General features: G+C 54.5%; 1 protein-coding gene across 1 annotated transcript; it reads right to left on the reverse strand.

Annotated features, from left to right (window-relative positions):
• Window positions 1-12,785: 12,785 nt before the first annotated feature.
• Window positions 12,786-16,628, reverse strand: DAND5 (DAN domain BMP antagonist family member 5). Its single transcript, XM_007954389.1, has 2 exons — window positions 16,299-16,628; window positions 12,786-13,031 (listed from the first exon to the last, which is right to left on the reverse strand). The coding sequence occupies exons 1-2, from the start codon at window positions 16,626-16,628 to the stop codon at window positions 12,786-12,788; spliced, it is 576 nt and encodes a 191-aa protein (XP_007952580.1).
• Between the last annotated feature and the right edge of the window lie 1,600 nt (window positions 16,629-18,228).

The raw sequence follows: 18,228 nt of genomic DNA on the forward strand, positions 1-18,228 counted from the left end.
GGCCGCCGAGACACACACACACCCCAGCACACGCGCGGGGACGCACCCGACACGGCCACCCCGACACGTGCTGGCCCGCGTCTCAACGCAGACACACGCTGACACGCAGTGGGGCCGGGACCCACCACACATCGCTCTATATAGAATCATCGCCACACGTTCCGACAACAAAGCACACCAAGACGGCGACACACACACACACTCACAGCACAGACACACAACTGCCCACTGACACACACTGACACCTTCACTTAGATTGGGAACCAAGACACGACCCACACCCTGACACAAACACCCCCCCAACAGGCACTGTAACAGTGAACCACATGGACAGACATCTGGATACTGGCTAACATACATGCCAACACAAGCTTCACCCAGACGCACACCAGTGCACACTGACACACATTGACACACACTGACCCACGCTCAAGCAGAACACTGATACACAAAGGATGCCACCACCACACCCCAGCACGCTCCAGTCATACAACGCCTACACACAGACACCAGGCACATACGCAACACACATACAGTTGAACCAAAGCACATTGGCATTGTGGCAATCCTGAAGCACACTCTAGAACAACCCCAACATGTGGAATGACACCGATAAAAGTCAGGTGCCCTGACACACTGTCACATAAACACATGAACACACACCTAGGCAAGCCAAACAACATAACGAGCCAGCCTGATTCAAAGAATACCAAATGTCACTGATACAAAGTGGCACTGGCAGTCACAACACCTCACAGGCACACACTGTGATGCCCAGCTACACCTGCAAGCCTCAGGCATACTGACCAACAATCCTGATACCTAGTTGGCTGACAGCCATGCACACAGGTGTTCACACACATACATCCAGGCCTATCACATGTGGCATACACACACACAACCACATATTTGTACTTGGCCCTGACCACAAATAGACACAGCTCTGCATGGGACCCTACAGTCCAACCCTCAGTGACAGAAACAGGCATCAGGGTCTCAGCACACACACACACACACACACACCCTTACAGGGCCCTGATCCCCATGTCCAAGCAGAAAGGAATGAAGGGAGAGATTGGTGCTGGGGACTTTGGCACTGAGACAGGGAGAGCCCGTGGGTGACCCTAGGGTGGGTGGGAAGGCGGTACCAGCAGCCCTCAGGCAGCTCCTGCCGGGACAAAGCTCCTTTCTGCTGCCAGGTGCGCCCAGCACCTTCTCGCCCTCCTGGGCCAAGAAGTTGTGGCAACTATGCATTGTCTGTTGGAGAGGGTGTCAGGACCCAGGTGTGTGTGTGTTTGCAGGGCCAGCTGTGGGGGGGCCGCCATTATATGCCCATCAGTGTCTGCAAGCACAAGGGTGCGTATGTGTGTGCATGTGTGAAAATGTCCCTGAGGGGTGCCAGGGTCTCATTACGGCAGAGAGGCAGGCTGGGAGGGGGTGTTTGAGGTGGCTGCATGGCTCTGGGTGTTCCTCTGGGGTAAGAGAACAGGCCAGGGTATGACCAGCGGTGTTTTTGTGTGGAGTGTGTTGCAGATTGGCTATGTGGTTCTAGCTGTGCATCTGGGGGTGTCTGTGAGTCAGAAAGGATGAGTGTCTGCCAGGCACTGGGGACAGAGCAGGGAACAAGACAGACAAGAGGCCCTGCCCTCAGGGTGTGTGTGGGGTGCTGATAGTCTAATGGGTGTCAGGTGTAGGTGTCAGGTGACAGGGGTCTGGGTCTGATAGGAAGTACGGAGATGTGTGTGCCCAGGTGAGCATGTACATGTCTGGCTGCCTGTGGTGTGTGTGTCAGAAAGTGTCCCTGTGTGTGACAAGCTTGTGTCTCTGTGGCAGGGTCTCTGTGTGTATTCTGGAGTGCATGTGACCAAGGGGGTGAGTGTGGGTGTGTCTGTCTGTGACCAAGGTCTATGAAGCAGACAGTGTCAATGGGTGTGACTGGGAGTATTTCTCTATGGGTCTAGGGCAGTGATGAGGGTCTGTGTGTACCAGAGTTTATATACACAGGTGTGTGTATATATGGGAGGGCGGGAGGGAGGAAGAGAGAGGGTCTCTGTGTATGTGTTAGGGATATGGTCTGTGTGTCAGACCCTGCTGGTGTGCATGTATGTGTATGGAGGGGGGTCTGTGTGTATGTCAGGCCCTGCTGGTGTCTATATGAGAGAGGGTCTCTGTGTGTGTGTAAGGATGTGGCCTATGTATGTTGGGCCCTGTGGGGTGTGTGTGTGTGTGTGTGTGTGTGTGAGAGAGAGAGAGATTCCATGCTTGGGGGTGGAGATCTGTCCCTATGGATCCCAAGTCAGGTCAGAGCCTCCCCCCTTGTGCCAGCAGCCGCTGCAGATGCAAGGCCTCAGCAGAGGGAATCGATACATCCTTAAAAATTCAAGGGCTTCTTGTAAACAGAAACTTTTAACACCGTTTAAGGTTTCAGGGCCGCTGCTGCCTCGGCACCACCACTGCAGCAGGAAGAGGGAAGGGGGGCTGGGGACTTGGGGGGCTGAGGGATGGGCTGCGGGGGACTGGGGGCTGAAGACGAGTGGGGGAAGGGGCTTAGGGAAGAAGTGGGCCACATGAGGGGCAGGCGGAAGGGGTACAGAATGGGGCTGGGGACTGTGAGGGGCTGAGGAAGAAGCAGGGGAGGGGCCCGGGGGCCTGGATGGCTGGGGAAAAGGGCAGTGATTAGGTTGGGGCTCCAATGGTAGCTGAGGGAAAGGGAAGGAGGGGTGGACATAAAGGGAGCTGGGGTCTTGGAGATGGTAGAAAAGGTATGGGGAATAGGTTTGGGGGACCCAAGAAAGGCTGGGGCAGGGATGTCTAGGGGAAGGGGCTTGGGACATGTGGGCCCAGAAGGGGTTTGAGGAGCTAAGGGAACGGGGTAGCCTTGGACAAAGTGGTACTGGAGGGGTGTGGGCCTGTTGGGGGGCTTGGGGGAGAGTCCCTAGAGAGGAAAGAAATATTGGCAGACTTCTGGAATGTCTGAGACCTTTAATGGAGCTGGAGGGGGGATCTTGAGAGCCAGGTGAGCCCCCCTTATCCCTCTGCAAATGGCCATGAGAGGACACACTTCTCAACACCCCCCTATACCACCACACTGCACTCTGGCCCAGTGTCCACACCCCCAGCCTGTCTCCCCAGCCCTGTTCCCCAGCCCCCAGTGCTCCAGACCTTGACGCTAGGTTAAGCTAGGGCTCTGTTTAAATCATTACCTCATGCTTACCTCAAACCCATCTTTCCATTCACACACACATGCACACACATACACACACACCAGCTATCCTTCCATTCACGCACACTCACCACACTCATTCTTCCATTATACACTCACTCAGGGTATTGTGGGCACAGAGGAGGGGGTCTGACACTCATCCTTCCATTCACACACACACACACACACACACCCCACTCATTCTTCCATTACACACTCATGACACTCATTCGTCCATTCAAATACACACACATACAGACCTATCCTTCTCTTTACACCAAACCGAGACCGAGCTCACTGCCATGGAGTTGATCCTGACCCATAGTGACCCCCATTGGGTTTCTGAGGCGGTAAATCTTTACAGAAGTAGATTGCTCCATCTTCCTTCCACGGAGCGGCTGGTGGGTTTGAACCTCCAACCTTCTGGTTAGCAGTCAAATGCCTTAGGCACTATGCCACCAGAGCTCCTTTCACACACACACACACACACACATCTTTCCATTCACATACATGCATACAAATACACACCACAACACCGCCCCTACATGTGTGCACACGCACTCTTACGCACATGTTCACACAGTGTATCCACCCATGTTCGCACAAACAAGACACTTGCCTCCGTGTTCATATACACATCCACACTCAAGAGTTCTCTGCACACTCAGACCCCCTCCTCTGTACCCACAGTACCCTCCCACACTCACTCTGCTCTGCTCCCCTCTCCACAGCTGCCAGCTGGGAAGATTTTTGTGGGGAGACAGAGAGGCTGTTCCACTGGACATGCCCGCCCTTCCCTACCCCTCCCCTCCAGAGCGCAGGTCTTGGGGCACACCTGGCCTTCCAGAAATCACAGAGGAGGAGGGTGCTGCCAGGGGGCTGGGCACAGCTGGGATGCCACAGCTGGAATCCCCCACATTCCTCCCTGCCGGGGCTGCCCACCTGGCTGTGGCTGGCAGCAGGTGTGTTCTTACACTGCAGGTGTGTGGGGGGAGGAGGAGGAGGGAGGACTGGGAGCCAGGTCCAGTACCTGCCCAAGATGCTGTGGAGATGGGAGACTGAAATGTCTGGGCCCCAGCAGCCATGTCCTGGGCCACAGAAGCAGTGCCTGGCCTTCTGGGCTCCGGCGCCGCCAGACCCTTGAAACCCCCGCAGCTGAGCAGGCCTCTGGATGAGGTAGGCAAGCATCTGGCACCCAAGGTAAGTGGGGAGCCAGGCTATGGATGCTGCCTTGGGAGGAAAAGGGGGGCACTAGGCCCTCCTGGCCAGACTGGGGATCCCAGATCTCCCAGAGTGTCTGACACCTGGTAGGTATGGTCTGTGTTCCAGGCTGGGGTCCCAGCCTTGTGCTCTCTGTCCCCCTCCCTGGCTGGGAGACCCTAGTGGAGAGTGAACCCAGAGAGTTACAGGTCCCCACTCCCAAAGCACATTTGGTCAGGCACCCATTACCATGTCACACATGTGAATGCAGGCACCAGACTCCCAGGGTCACACACACAGAATCACAAAGACACACTCAGGCAAACAAAGACACAGCCCCCTCCTCTTCCGAGAAGTCACACAGTGTCACATAATCCCCACACAGCACAGGGTAGGGGCACCCAGAAATGCTGTCACACAGACACACAAACTCGTAGAGACTCCCATACAAACCCTCCTAGAGTCACCCACCCACGAGTGACACCAACACACATGGAGCACATACAAAGACCCACATGGAGACTCCAATACACACTGAATTGCAAAGGCACACACAGACACAAGTACACAGACTCCCAGGATCACTCAGGACAGTTACACTGATGTACACAAAGCTGCACACAGACACCCTCAGAGTCACATCCAGGCCCACTAAGAGTCACATGAAGATGTACATAGACACAGTGACTAACATAGACGTGCAGAATTGCACAGACACACTGACACACACATAGTCATATAAGTATTCAGAATCCCACACAGGACTACACAGACCTACTGAGCTGCATAGAGGGATGGTTTTAAAATCATCCACAGCTACGACACACACAGAGTAACACAAAGATAGCGATCACACACATGACACACAGAAACACAAGATCACCATGGTTATGAAGGGTCACACAGTTATCAGTCCAATCACCTCCCAAAGTCACACACAAACATTACACAGTTGGGGCCACGCAGACCCACCGCAGTTGCACATAAGGTCACACAGATGAACACTTGCCTAGGCCCAGGACAGGCAGAGCCAGGACCTCCTGTGGCCGGCCCTCAACTGGAGGCAAGGAAAAGAGCCGGGGAAACGTTTCATTTGCAGCCGGCCAGAGACCCACCCGCCCTGGAAACCTGGCCCTGCTCCTGAATGGGGCCTCTGTGTGCTGCCTCTAGGACCAGCACACCGTGCAGCTCTCCCAGGCGGGGGCGTCGGAAGGTGAGGCTGGCTGCACCGAGGCCCTGGCTGGGCTGCCACGCACACCACAGGCTGGGGGAGCCCTCCTCGCCTGCCTCTGGTTCCCACCACATCTGGAGGCCACTTCTCTAACCCAGCCTACAGAGGGGACAACATTGGGACGAGGCTCTGTATCCCAGCTGGCACTGCTTCTCCTGATGTCCCAGTCTCTGGGTCTAATGTGTACCCCCACGACGGGGCTGTCAGTCCCATGCCAGGAGGCCTCTCATTGCAGAGCCCCAGCTCCCTCTGCAGCCTGGAGGCGACAGCCATAGCCCCTCCGCTCGTGTCATCACACACACTCACTGTCATATGCATTGTTTTGCTGTCACATCCTCAGTCATGCTGTCACACACAGCCATACTGTCACACACAACCACACTGTGATGCCCTCAACCACACTGTCACACATGGCTGTGCTGGCACACATGGCCACACTTTAACACAACCACACTGTCATACCTTCAACTACACAACTACATCCAGCCACATATCACACATCACTACTCTATGACACCTTTAGCCATGCTGTCACACCCTAAGCCATACTGTCATATCCTCAGCCACACAGCTATACACATAGCCACACCATCACAACTTCAACTACATACAACCATGATGTCACACAATTTCATACCCTTAGTCACACTGTCACACATGGCCACACTGCCATACATGGCCATCAGTCTTACCTTCAGCCATGCTGTCACACCCTTGGCCACACAATTACACAGACAGCCACACTATCACCCCTCCAGCCACACAATGACAGACAACCACACTGTCACTCATGGCCACAAATGTCATGCCCTTAGTCATTCTGTCACACATGGCCAAGCTGTCACAGAGTCACACTGTCACATATAATCATGCTTTCATACATGACCATGCTGCCATACCCTCAGCCATGAAGTCACACCTTCAACCACAAAACCACACATAGCCACAATGTTACACACAAGTATATTGTCATACCTTCAATCATGCAGTCACACAGCCACACTGCCATTGCCACAGTGTCACGTGCATGACTATGTCATCTGTCACATCTCCAGCCATGCTGTCACACACAGAAATACTATCACCCCTTCAGCTATTCTGGTCACACACACCTCCAGCCACAAGGTCTCCCACACCCCCTGGTTAGCCCCACTCTGACCCTTTCTCACACAGCTTCTGTTGGTCGTGCCGCTGACCAACAGAAGCACCTGACACTCATGACCTGGGTGCCCCTGCAGCTGTGCTCGGCAAGTGGCCACACAGAGCCACTTCCCCCCTCAGTCATAAGGATCATCATGCCCCCAGAGTGTGGTACACAGCAGCCCTTTTATTGATTTCGGAACCAAACCAGTCATTCCAACGACACGACGACACACCCTCACTGTCACGGTGTATAGAACAAACAGCCAGCAGACAGGCTACCGCTGCAGAACAGTTAAGAGTCACTCTGATCACACATGCTCACAGTGTCACCATTACAGGTAACAGGCACACACCTCACACTGCCGCACAACAGCCACAGTCCCCAGACAGAGCTATAAAGAAACAACCAGTGACAACCACACAATGATTACAAGGACAAACTGTCACACAACAGTCTGTCTCCCCAGTGCCTGTCGCAATACCACGTTGTGACTGCTCCCTAGGCCATCCCAACTAGCACCCAAGCATGCTGACACAGCCCCAAGATTGTGACTGGGACACCCCAGCTCCCCAAGTCATGAGACAATAACAGGCCCACACTGACACCCCCTCTCCCCTCCATATTTGGTGCATGTCAAGCTAGGGGGAGGGGGCTAATGGACTCACAGCTGTTGGCAGTGGGTGCCAGCCCCCCCTAATGAATATTCATCAGCTGGGGCTCTCCTGAACCTGTGGGGAGCTGGAGGTCCCAGGCAGCTGGGCACCTCCTTCTGTGCCAGGAGCCCTCAGGTGAGGGGGGGCTCAGTCTGGCCCCGGCAGCCTTCAGAACCCACACCCAGCTCCACACATAAGCTCACATGGGCTTGTGAACACAGACACTCATAGACACACAGACAAGAGCCACACAAACACACAAGCGCACACAGACATATAATCACATCCAACAACACAGCCATCCACCATCACATACATACACACACACACCTGGCATGCAAACAGACATGATCATGTGAACTCACAATTGCAATCACAAACCACACACACACACACACACACACCATGCACATGTACATGGAGGCACACAATTACACTACCACAAACACACACACACACACCATCACATCCACAGTTCGTGGACACTGGCCATCACACACACATCTGCAAATACACAGGCATCCAGTCACTTCCAAACTACAACCACTCATAAAGCACCCACACAAACGTGCAAACATGGACCCACACTTTCACAAAGCATATAGTTCTGCGGACTCTCAAATGCAGACACACACAGCTACCCCCAGACAGCACCATCATCCACTATCACAGACACACCCCCCCCAGGAGCTTTCTCTGCCCACCCCTGACGTTTTACAGATGGGGAAACCGAGGCACTGAGCAGCTGAAGGGCCCTCATTGGAGGATGATGCACCGCCTCACTTCAGGCAGCGCCTCGGTCCGGGCGCCCCCTGCCGGCCAGGCCACTTCAAGAGCGCGAGGGGCTGAGGCGCGCGCGGGGCTGGGCATTCGCCTGACGTAACCATGGCATTCTCCTGGCACGCGCGGCCGGCGCGCGGGGAGGGCGGGGCGGGCGCGTTGCCATGGCACCGGTGGGCCGCGTGAATGAGGCATTGTTTGCCTCGGCGCCCCGGCCCGGCTGTTTTGGACCCACCGGACCCACCAGGGCAGTCAGAGACAGGAGGGAAAGACATGGGGAGAGACGACGTGAAGAGATGGAGAAATAGGGAGAGACAGGGAGATGGGGAGAGACGGGGTGGGGGAGAAATGGGCAGAGACAAGGAAATGGAGAGAGAGCTGGGGAGAAACTGAGAGATGAGAGAGACAGGGAAAGACAGAAACAAGACCGAAAACGATTTTAGAGAGGGTGACACATAAACGAGAAGAAAGGACACATTGAAAGGAAGATAGGACGGAAGGAGAGACACAGGAAAGACCTGACGGAAAGGCAGAGATAAGGTGACAAGGACAGAGCTCTCCCTAGCTGAGAAAGAGTGACGCTGAGAAGCTGGGAGAGAGAGACAGAGGTTGGAGCCAGAGTGATGGGAGAGACAGAGAGAGAGGGAGAGTCCTTGGAGATGGAGAGAAACTGTGACCCGGAAGGAGAAAGGAAAGGCAGAGCCAGGAAAGAGGTGATGTGGGAGGTGGGCAGAACCAGTCAGCCAGTACCCCCAGAGCCCCTCTGTGCCCGGAGAAAGTCAGAGACGCTGAGAGGTGGAAGGAGACCCAGCCATAGACACAGGGAGGTGGAGGGTCAGGAATAACCAGACATCAGGGACTCCAGGGAAAGAAACTCAGACCCCAGCTGCCTGCTCCTAGTCTCTAGTCTCACTTGCCTACTGCTGGTCACGCCTGGCGTTCTCCACCTGCCTTTGGACCACTTGCTTTCCCTAGTTGGACACATTCGCAAGACACGACCTCTGCCCTATACATCTGCACACCCCTGCTGACAACACACCATCCCCTCAGGGACCCAGACACCCCAGGACACACCCACCCAGAGATTCATACCTTCCTAGACACACTGACACCTTGCTCATGTGGTCACACTGCAGACGCACTCATGACACGCAGGGACACTCACAGTCAGGGACATAGGCAGACTCATATCACCCATGTCATGAGGACTCCCACAGGGACTCCTATGCACATCAGAGTGGCCCCTCACAGTTATAGACACAGCCCTATGGGTGCACTGTCACATGAGGACATAAGCTATTATGGACTTTGTCAAACACATGGTCACATTCAGACATGGGACTCTCCAACACAGAGTTCACATTTCCCCAAGAATAGTGTCATATGTGGCCACTGTCAGACACATGGTGCACCTTCACACCTGGACAGGTGTTCATAGACTCACTGACATCCTCACGGAACACACAAGCAAGTTCCACCCTGCCTCTAAGCCAGTCACCAGGTGCCCTGTCCCATGGGCGGGGTGCTGTGTCCAGTTCTTCACATTTGAGTCAGTGGGGGCTGACACCAGACACCAGCCAAAGTAGAGGTGGGGAGAGAAAGAGGTAAAGCCCCACCCTCAGTCTCCCCAAAGGGCTGGATCAGGTCGAACCAGGGTAGTAGTCCCCAGCTCCTTCTGCCTAGGTCAGCTCTACCCAAACCTGGACCAAGGGTGGCCCCTGGTGGCCATGATTGGTCTCTGCATCCATCTGTGATAGATGGTGGCCCAGTGGCCTGGTGCTGAGGGCGGAGAAGAAACAGACCCAGGCCAGAGCTCAGCACAGCGTCAGGGAATGTCCAGATCCAGGGTCCAGAAGTGAGAATGCAGACCTAGAATTCAGAATCTGAAATCCAGACCCACATCCAATCACCCAGGATCAGAGCCTAGACCCTAGATTCCAAAACTAGACCCCAGATTCAAGAACTCACATCCCAGACTCAAAAAAAAAAAAAAAAAAATCTAGATCTTATAATTCAGAATCTAGAATCCAGAACCCATAATCCAAAGCCCAGCTCCCAAAAATCCACAGCCCAGGGCCCAGCCCCCTGCCTTCATAGAGCCCAGATTAAGCTGTGTCTGTGGGGCAGAAACAAAGAACAGGGGCCAGAGAGGAGCCCACAGGGACACAGTGTGTGGACCAACAGCCCTCTCCCAGCTGCTCCCCCTTCCTGGCCTGTCCCTGTGTGTTTGCATACACACACGAATGTCCATGCACGCATGTGTGCGTGAAGACACCCATATATAGAGGAAGAACTCCAGTAGATCTGACAGATTCACACCCAGACATACAGCCTGTGACCATCAGAAGTACAGCATCACACACCCTCACAGACCCCCACAGCCATATATGTAGTACAACCCTACACACACAGGGTCTCACATACACATACCCTGACCGACACCATCACCCAAACACACAGGAACTACCATCCCTTCTTCTTTCTGCACACAGGCATATGCTCATCTAGCCATCCCCACCCAAGCTCTGGGATGAACAGCCACCACACAGGGATACATCAAACCCCACAACTCTCAGTCCTGTACACAGACACATCCGTAGAATCATGAAGGCTTGGACTGATGTACAGGCACAGGCATGCATGTACGTGCACATACACACACACACACACACACTCCTCTGAGCACAGATAAGCCCTGTGCCTTGGAAGCCATGCAGCCCCTGGGAACAGGACCCCTGGGAAGGAGCTCACAGTGCACCCCCATGCCCACCCCCACTCTCCCCCGCCCGGCCGGCTGGCGGGCTTTAATACAGATGCCAAACTCATAATTGTAACTGAGGGTGACAGGGTCACCTTGAGCCCCAGATGCTCGAGCAGTGACAGATGGCGTTGGCAAACCTGATTAGCAGCCCCTGTGCCAGCGCCCGTGGCACCTGCATCCCAGCCCCTCCTCCAATCCCCCACCACTCATTACCCACCCATTACTGGGCCTGGGGGGCAGGGAGTGGGGGCTGGCTGGCACTGCTCAGGAGGGGGCAGGAACTTCAGGGCCCCCTGTCACCAAGGTTCCCAGCTGGCTCCCCTGGATAGCAGGAGGTGGGCACAGCTGAGGGGGGAACAGGCACCTCATGCCCGCCAGAGACAGGGGTGACCACGGTGCCAGGGCTGAACTAGACGGGGGGTGGGAGTGGAGATCCCTCCCCCACAGGCCCCTCTTGACTCCCCCTAGGGCTCTTTGAGCAAGACCTTGGGAGCGGCCTGCCTGGCCAGTTCCCATCCCTCCATGCTGGCCTGTGGGGTCAGAGGTCATGGGCTCTCACGCCCCACTGGCCCATCTGTTTCCTCAGGTCCCCCCTCCTGTTCCCCTCACCTGGGGCCTTCCTTCCTGAGGCAGGAAGAGGGCTGAGGGGGCCCAGCCAGCCGCCCCCGCCCTGCGCTCCGGGGGGCATTTGGAGGCAACTCTGACAGCACCACATGTCCCTGCGTCTGTGCCAGACGGGCCCATCTGCTAGGGCTCTGGTTCCAGCCGCCCAGAGCCAGGCCTCCCGCGCCCAGCCGCAGACCCCACGCCCCTTGATGCCCGTGCCTGCCACAGCCACTCTGCCCACCCCTCTCAAGGAGCCCCACCAGAGGAACAGGCACACACACACACAGCTGGGCTCGGCCAACCTTTATGGTTCCTGTGGAATTTGGCGCCGAACATGGCGCTATGTGGAGACTTGAGTGGGGGTGGGGTGGGGCCATCAAGGAAAGGGGCCGCTGAGAGCATGTGGGTCCTGCCTTGATATCAGGAACCCATGTTGTACCCTACCAGCTGCATCTGCCTGCCTGCCTGCCTTAGGTCATCACTGTGTCTCCAGGTCTGGATAAGGCTGACTGTCCTCCCTGCAACTGGGAGTGTGTCTTTGACTCATTCTGTGAGAGGCAGTGCTACCTACTGGTTAAGAGTGAGTGGCAGGCTGCCTGGGTTCAAATCCCAGCTCTGCCATTTTCTGTGGTGTGACCGTGAGTGAGTGAGGATGCTTTTTGGGGCCTCAGTTTCCTCATCTTTAAAAAGAGGATGATATTCATCCCTATCTCATAGGGTTGCAGTGAGGCTTCCATGAGTTAGTACATGTGAAATGCTTAGCACAAATCTGGGGGGCAGTGACAGCTCCATAAGGGTATGCTATATGAACAGAAAGGAGTCTTGTTAGCACAGTGGCTGAGTGCTTGGCTGCTAACCAAAACAGTGGCAATTTGAACCCACCAGCAGCTCCTTGGGAGAAAGATGTGCCAATCTGCTTCCACAAAGATTACAACCTTAGAAACCCTATAGGGTACTTCTACTCTGTTCTATAGGATTGTTAGGAGTCAGAATTGACTCAACAGCAATGGGTTTGGGTTTTATACTATTAGTATTCCACCCCATAGCTGGGCTTGAGTCCAAGGTCCCCAGGAGCAGAGAAGGTCTTGGCCTGCCTGCCTGCCTCTGCATCCCTGGCCTCTTGACCCAGTGTATACCATCCAGCTCGGTGACTTTGTCTGTCTCCCTCCCCAGTGTGCATGTCTGTGTGTCCATCCATGGAGTTCAGCTCATGACTTCGGGCTGCATTGACACCCCTCAACCAGCATGGTGGACATCTTCACCTGCCGACGGAACGCTGGGCTGCCCACTCGACACCACAGGACCACAGATGTCCAGCGCTTGCGAGTGGGGACACAGCTACTGCAGAGGACAATAGGGGAGAGGTCCGAGCTGGGGACGTAGAGAGAAGAGCAGTGGCCGAAGCAGAGGTGATTACGCAGGCGGGCAGCTGTACAGCCAGGGCGGGAGAGCACCTAGAGCCAGAGGCAGGGAGACAAGTCAGGGCAATGGAGTCTGGAGTAAGAGTGTCAAGAACAGTCTGCATCCACTTCCACCAACCTTGACAAGCTTGGACGCTGGACCCAGGCTGCCTGGGTTCAAATCCTGACTCTGTCTCTGCTGGCTGTGAGACCTGGGGCAAGTGACTCAACCTCTCTGTGCCTTTGTTTCCTTACCTGTAAAATCACTGACGTTCAACCAGAAAAAAAAAAAAAAAAAGAAAGAAATCAGTCCACTCTATGTCTTTCAACAGAGGGAATTTGATACAGGGACTTGGTTGTCCAGGGAACAGAGACTGAAAGTCAAATTGGAGATGACCAGGCAGCTCCTGGAATTAGAGCCAGCAGAAAGCCACTGCCAGCCCTAGGGCTGAGGAACAACAAGAGAGGGTGTTATTACTGGAGCCCAAAAGGATCAGTCAGAAAGCCCATAGCCCACTGTCTGGCACACAGTCAGTGCTCAATAAATGTTACTTCCTCCTACGATTGCCATCATCTAAACAGATTACCAACTTGCACCCAGGTCATGGCCCTTCTCTGCTTACACCTTGCATTCTCTCTCCCCCCAGTGAGGCTTCTTGTCTTCCTTAGAATCAAATCCAAAGCCCTACCCATGGCCCACAAGTCCCTGCCCTGCACACTTTATTCCCATCAACTTCCTACCCTCAACCCCCCCACTCTCCCCTTCACTCACTCTGCCCCAGACACACTAGCTCCTCCATGTTCCTTCAATACATTCAACTCCTTGGTACCAGACCTTTGGCCCTGCTGTGCCCTCCACCTGGACCAGTGTTCCATGCATCCCTCCCCACACTCATTCCAACTCATCTTTCCTTCCTACAGGTGCCTGCAAAGGAAATTATGCCCCCCAACAGTGGTCACTCCCACAGTACCTTACTCTCTTTCTTCATGGGGCTCACTGTAATTTATAGTTATGGCCCTTTGGGATGTCTGTTCTTTTATTCCTAAAACATAAGTTTCCTGTAGGCAGGAACTTTCTCTGTCTTCTTTATGGCTACAACCCCAACAGGTATTAGAGGTGACATTTATTGATCCCATGCCAGGATCTGTACCAAGCACCTTCCTCAGACTAATCTTCAGCCTCCCAATGACACTGTAATGCCAGTCCTATTATTAACCCCATTTACAGATGAGGAAACGGCAGCAAAGAGGAGTCCCTCGCCCCAAATCAGACAGACGCTGAGGGTGCTGCTAGCCGTGAGGGCGTGCTTGTGCTGATTAGCAAAAGGCACTGTTATGGACTGAATTCTGTCCTGGAAAAAGTGCAGCCTGAATGCTCCTTGGAAGCAAGAATGGCCAGACTTCGTCTCACCTATTTTGGTCATGTTGTCAGAAGGGACCATTCCCTGGAGAAGGATATCATGCTTGGTAAAGTGTTGGGTTGGTGAAAGAGGGGAAGGCCCTCAATGAGATGGATTGACACAGTGGCTTCAATGATGGGCTCAGGTATAGCAAGGATTGTGAGGCTGGCGCAGGACCGGGCAGTGTTTCGTTCTGTTGGACACAGGGTCACTATGAGTCAGAGCCAACCTGATGACACCTAACAACAACAATGGATTGAATCGTGTATTGTAAATCCTAACCCTCATAGTAGTCAGAATCCCATTTGAGAAATGGGTTTCTTTGTTGTGTTCATGAGGTAGTATTGGTGTAGGTGTGTCTGAAATCAATCTCTTTGGAGATACAAAGGAGCAGATTAAACAAGCAGGGATGGCAGAAAATAGATGCCAGGCCACATGAAGATTCCCCAAAGAACGGAAACTGGAAAGAGCCAAGGCCTTCCTCCTCAGAGCAGACACAGAGAGAAAGTCTCCTAGAGCCCATGGTCCGAATTCAGACTGCTAGCCTTCTAATCTGTGAGAACATAAATTTCTGTTCACTAAAGCCACCCATTATTGTATTTCAGATATAGCAGCATTGGATAACTAAGACAGCACCCCTCTGGGATGGTTGCAGCTCTGGGTGAGGGTGCACCGCTGGATCGAGGCCTGGGGTCCCTTCTGCTGGGTGCATCGTGTGCAGCTGTGTGGAGCAGCCCTGGAGCTGGTAAACGGGAGCAGCGGGGTTTAGGCTCCCAGCCGTGCAATCACCCGGGCATCACACGGCCTGTGGGCAAAGTCTTTCTGACTTTGAGCCCCCTTCCAGGTGTGGTCCCCACTGCTGTTAGCTCCATTTCCCTGCGGTGGGAATTGAGGCTCAGAGAAGAGAAGCAACTTGTCCTGGGTCGCACAGAAATCAGAAGTTAATGCAGAATTTGAACCCAGGTGCATTTAACCAGTGCACCATAGAAATTCCTGCAAGCCTCCCCACCCATGAGCAGCCACTAACCTCAGCTGTGAGCTCCCTATGCCCATCTCCTTTCAGCTGCCCACCACCCCTTAGGAGGCCGGCACAACTATTATTCATTCAAATAACACTTACTGAGCACCTGCTCTGTGCCTGGCTCTGCTAGAGGACCTGGGGGCAAGGACACAGCAGTGAAAAAGATAAATAAAAATCCTTGCCCTGGTGGAGTAGATGGATATGCTAGTGAAAGAGACAGAGGGAAAAAGCAATTCCAAAGTCAGTTTATAATAAATTCATTTTTTAAATGTTAGGTAAAGCTGTGTGCTACAAAAAAATAAAGCAGAAGAAGGGGAACAGCATGGAGGTACTACATTTTTAAACAAATGATGTTTGAGAAAAACCTGAAGAAGGTGAGGGAAGGAACCATAGGATGTCTGGGGAAGAATGCTCAAGGCAAAGACAACAGCCAGTGCAAAGGCCCTGGGGTAGTATAAGCTTGATGCATCCCAGGAACAGGGAGGAGGTTGGTGTGGCTGAAGTGGAGTGAGTGAGGGGAGAGGGCAGAGGTGATCAGGGCAGAGTGTGCAAGGCCTTGTGTGCCCTGAGGGGGACGAGGGCTTTTGCTCTGAGTGAGGTGGGAGTCCTGGAGGGTTCTGAGCAGAGAAGAAACCTGACCTGACTCAGGTGTTCACGGGCGCCCTCTGGCTGGTAAATGGAAAATAGCCTAGGGCTTGCCAAGAGCAGAAACCCAGAGATGGGGTGCAGGTGAGTACACTGGCCCAGGAGGGAAAGGACTAGGCACCATTTCACAAAGGAGGGAACTGAGGTTCACAACCATCGAAGTGGAAGAAGCAGGAATTGAAACCAGGCCTGTCCAGGGCTTAAGCTTATACTCTGTGCCTGCACTGAGACACGCCCCCCCCAGCACCTGCTCACCTGAGTAAAGGGCGTGGCTTTGCATGTCTCCCGGGCTACTTCCTGTGGGTCCAGTGGCAGAGACACAGTGGTGGCAGTGGCCACCCCCTTCCTACTCTGCATGGTTTCCAGCCATCTGGTTTTCTGCAGGCCCAAGAAGGCCTTCCAGCTGCTGAGGGCAGAGGCTGGCATCTGGGGGCCCGAGGCCTCTCTGCTCAGAGCCCAGGTCCTATTGGCAGTAGCCCAGGGCTTAAGCGAGAGACCTTGGGGTACAAGTTCCAGGCCTAAGCCTGTGGGCAGCCAGGCCCCGCTGAGCAGGCACAGAAAAGTGGTCAGCTGGCCAAGGAGCATCTGCTTGTCCATCTGTCTGTCCATCAGTCTGGGACTGGGCTCAGGGTCCTGGGCAGTGGATCCTGCTGTCTGGTGAATGGAGCCTGAGCCCTCCAGACCCTCTTTACATTGCTTGCCCCCTACCTGGGCAGTGTGGGAGGTGCCTCCTGAGGGCGAGGAATGTAAACCTGGCCCTGCTGGATTCCCACCCCGCCTCTCAGCCTAGGGGGGGGCTGGGCCTGAGGGTGTGTGGGCTGTAGGGACCAGGAAAAGTAGGTCGAGGGACAAGACACTGAGGAGCACAATTCCTGAGGCCTTTTAGGGGATGTTTTCCTGGTCCTGGGCCTCCATACTTTCATTTAGCAAAACCTCAGGCTTTTTGGGTTAGAATCCCAGCATTGCACAACCTTGCCTATGCAACCTTGGGAAAGTTCCTTAACCTCTCTGGGCCTCAGCTTCCTCTTCTGTGAAGTGGGGCTAATAACAGAACCTACCTCACAGGTTGTTCCAAGAACTCAGTGAGACTATTTCTAGAAAAGGGTTAAAACAGAGGCTGATATGTAGTAAGCACATGACTCAGCTATGATTAACAGAATTGCTGTTTTTATTTTTTCTTTAGCACCTATTATAGACCAGGCATGATCTGAGCCCTGAGGATACAGAGGGTAAGACAGAAAACAGGTCCACACTGTCAGATTGTATATTGTGGTGGGGAAAACAGAAAAGAGGTGTTCAGAGTGTTGAGGGTTAAGAAGATATTGAAATGGGGTGTGCCTCAGAGGGGTTGGAGGGGTTTTCTATCCCCAGGGTGGTCGGAGAAGGCCTGTCCGAGGAGGTGGCATTTTTGCAGAGACTTGGGATGGTGTTGGAGGCGTGGCATTTTTGCAGAGACTTGAGATGATGTTGGAGGTGGTGGGAACACCAAAGGCAGAGGGGGCTGGGAGTTGGACGTTAGAAGAGGTGGCAGCTGCATCCCAGGCTTTGGGGCCCAGGAGGCGCCTGGGGGGTCTGGACCGGGACCTGGCACCTCGGTGTCCCCCATTTCGCACCCAGATGAGACGCTGCGAGGCCGCGCGCGGGGCGGTGAGAAGCAACGGGTTCAGCGGTTCCCGCGCCCCGCCCCCTGGGCTGGAGCGCCACGGGGCGCGCTCGCCCTCAGGCGGCGGCTCTGGGCACTGCGCAGCCGACCTGTCCAGGACACCTGTGGTCCAGACGCCCCACCTGGGTGTGTGCATGGATGCCTCCCAAATAACCCTGCCACATCCCAGGTCCAGATAGCCCCCCAAGCTGCCCTCCCGTGTCTTCCTCGACCCAGCTAAAGGTATGGGTCCTGCAGGGTGCACAGGCCCAACTTTCGCATGTCCTTGATGGTGTTTCTCTGACCCTCCCCACCATCTGATATGGCAGCGAGTCCGAGCTGCAACAAAATCTACCTAAACTCCTCCCACTTCTCACCCCCTCGGCGCCCCCACCTGGTCACACCCCCATCTTCTCCCACCTGGACCAGCGCAATCGCCTGGACCCCGGTCTTCCCTGCTCCTCCTTCATCCCTCCCCTCTGTTCTCTCCGCAGCGGCAGAGGGCGACGGTGAGCACCTGAGTCAGATCAGGTTCCTCCTTTG

The sequence above is a fragment of the Orycteropus afer genome, unplaced genomic scaffold (genome assembly GCF_000298275.1).
Source record: "Orycteropus afer afer isolate SDZICR_OR568_19922 unplaced genomic scaffold, OryAfe1.0 scaffold00460, whole genome shotgun sequence".
Lineage (NCBI taxonomy): Eukaryota > Metazoa > Chordata > Mammalia > Tubulidentata > Orycteropodidae > Orycteropus > Orycteropus afer.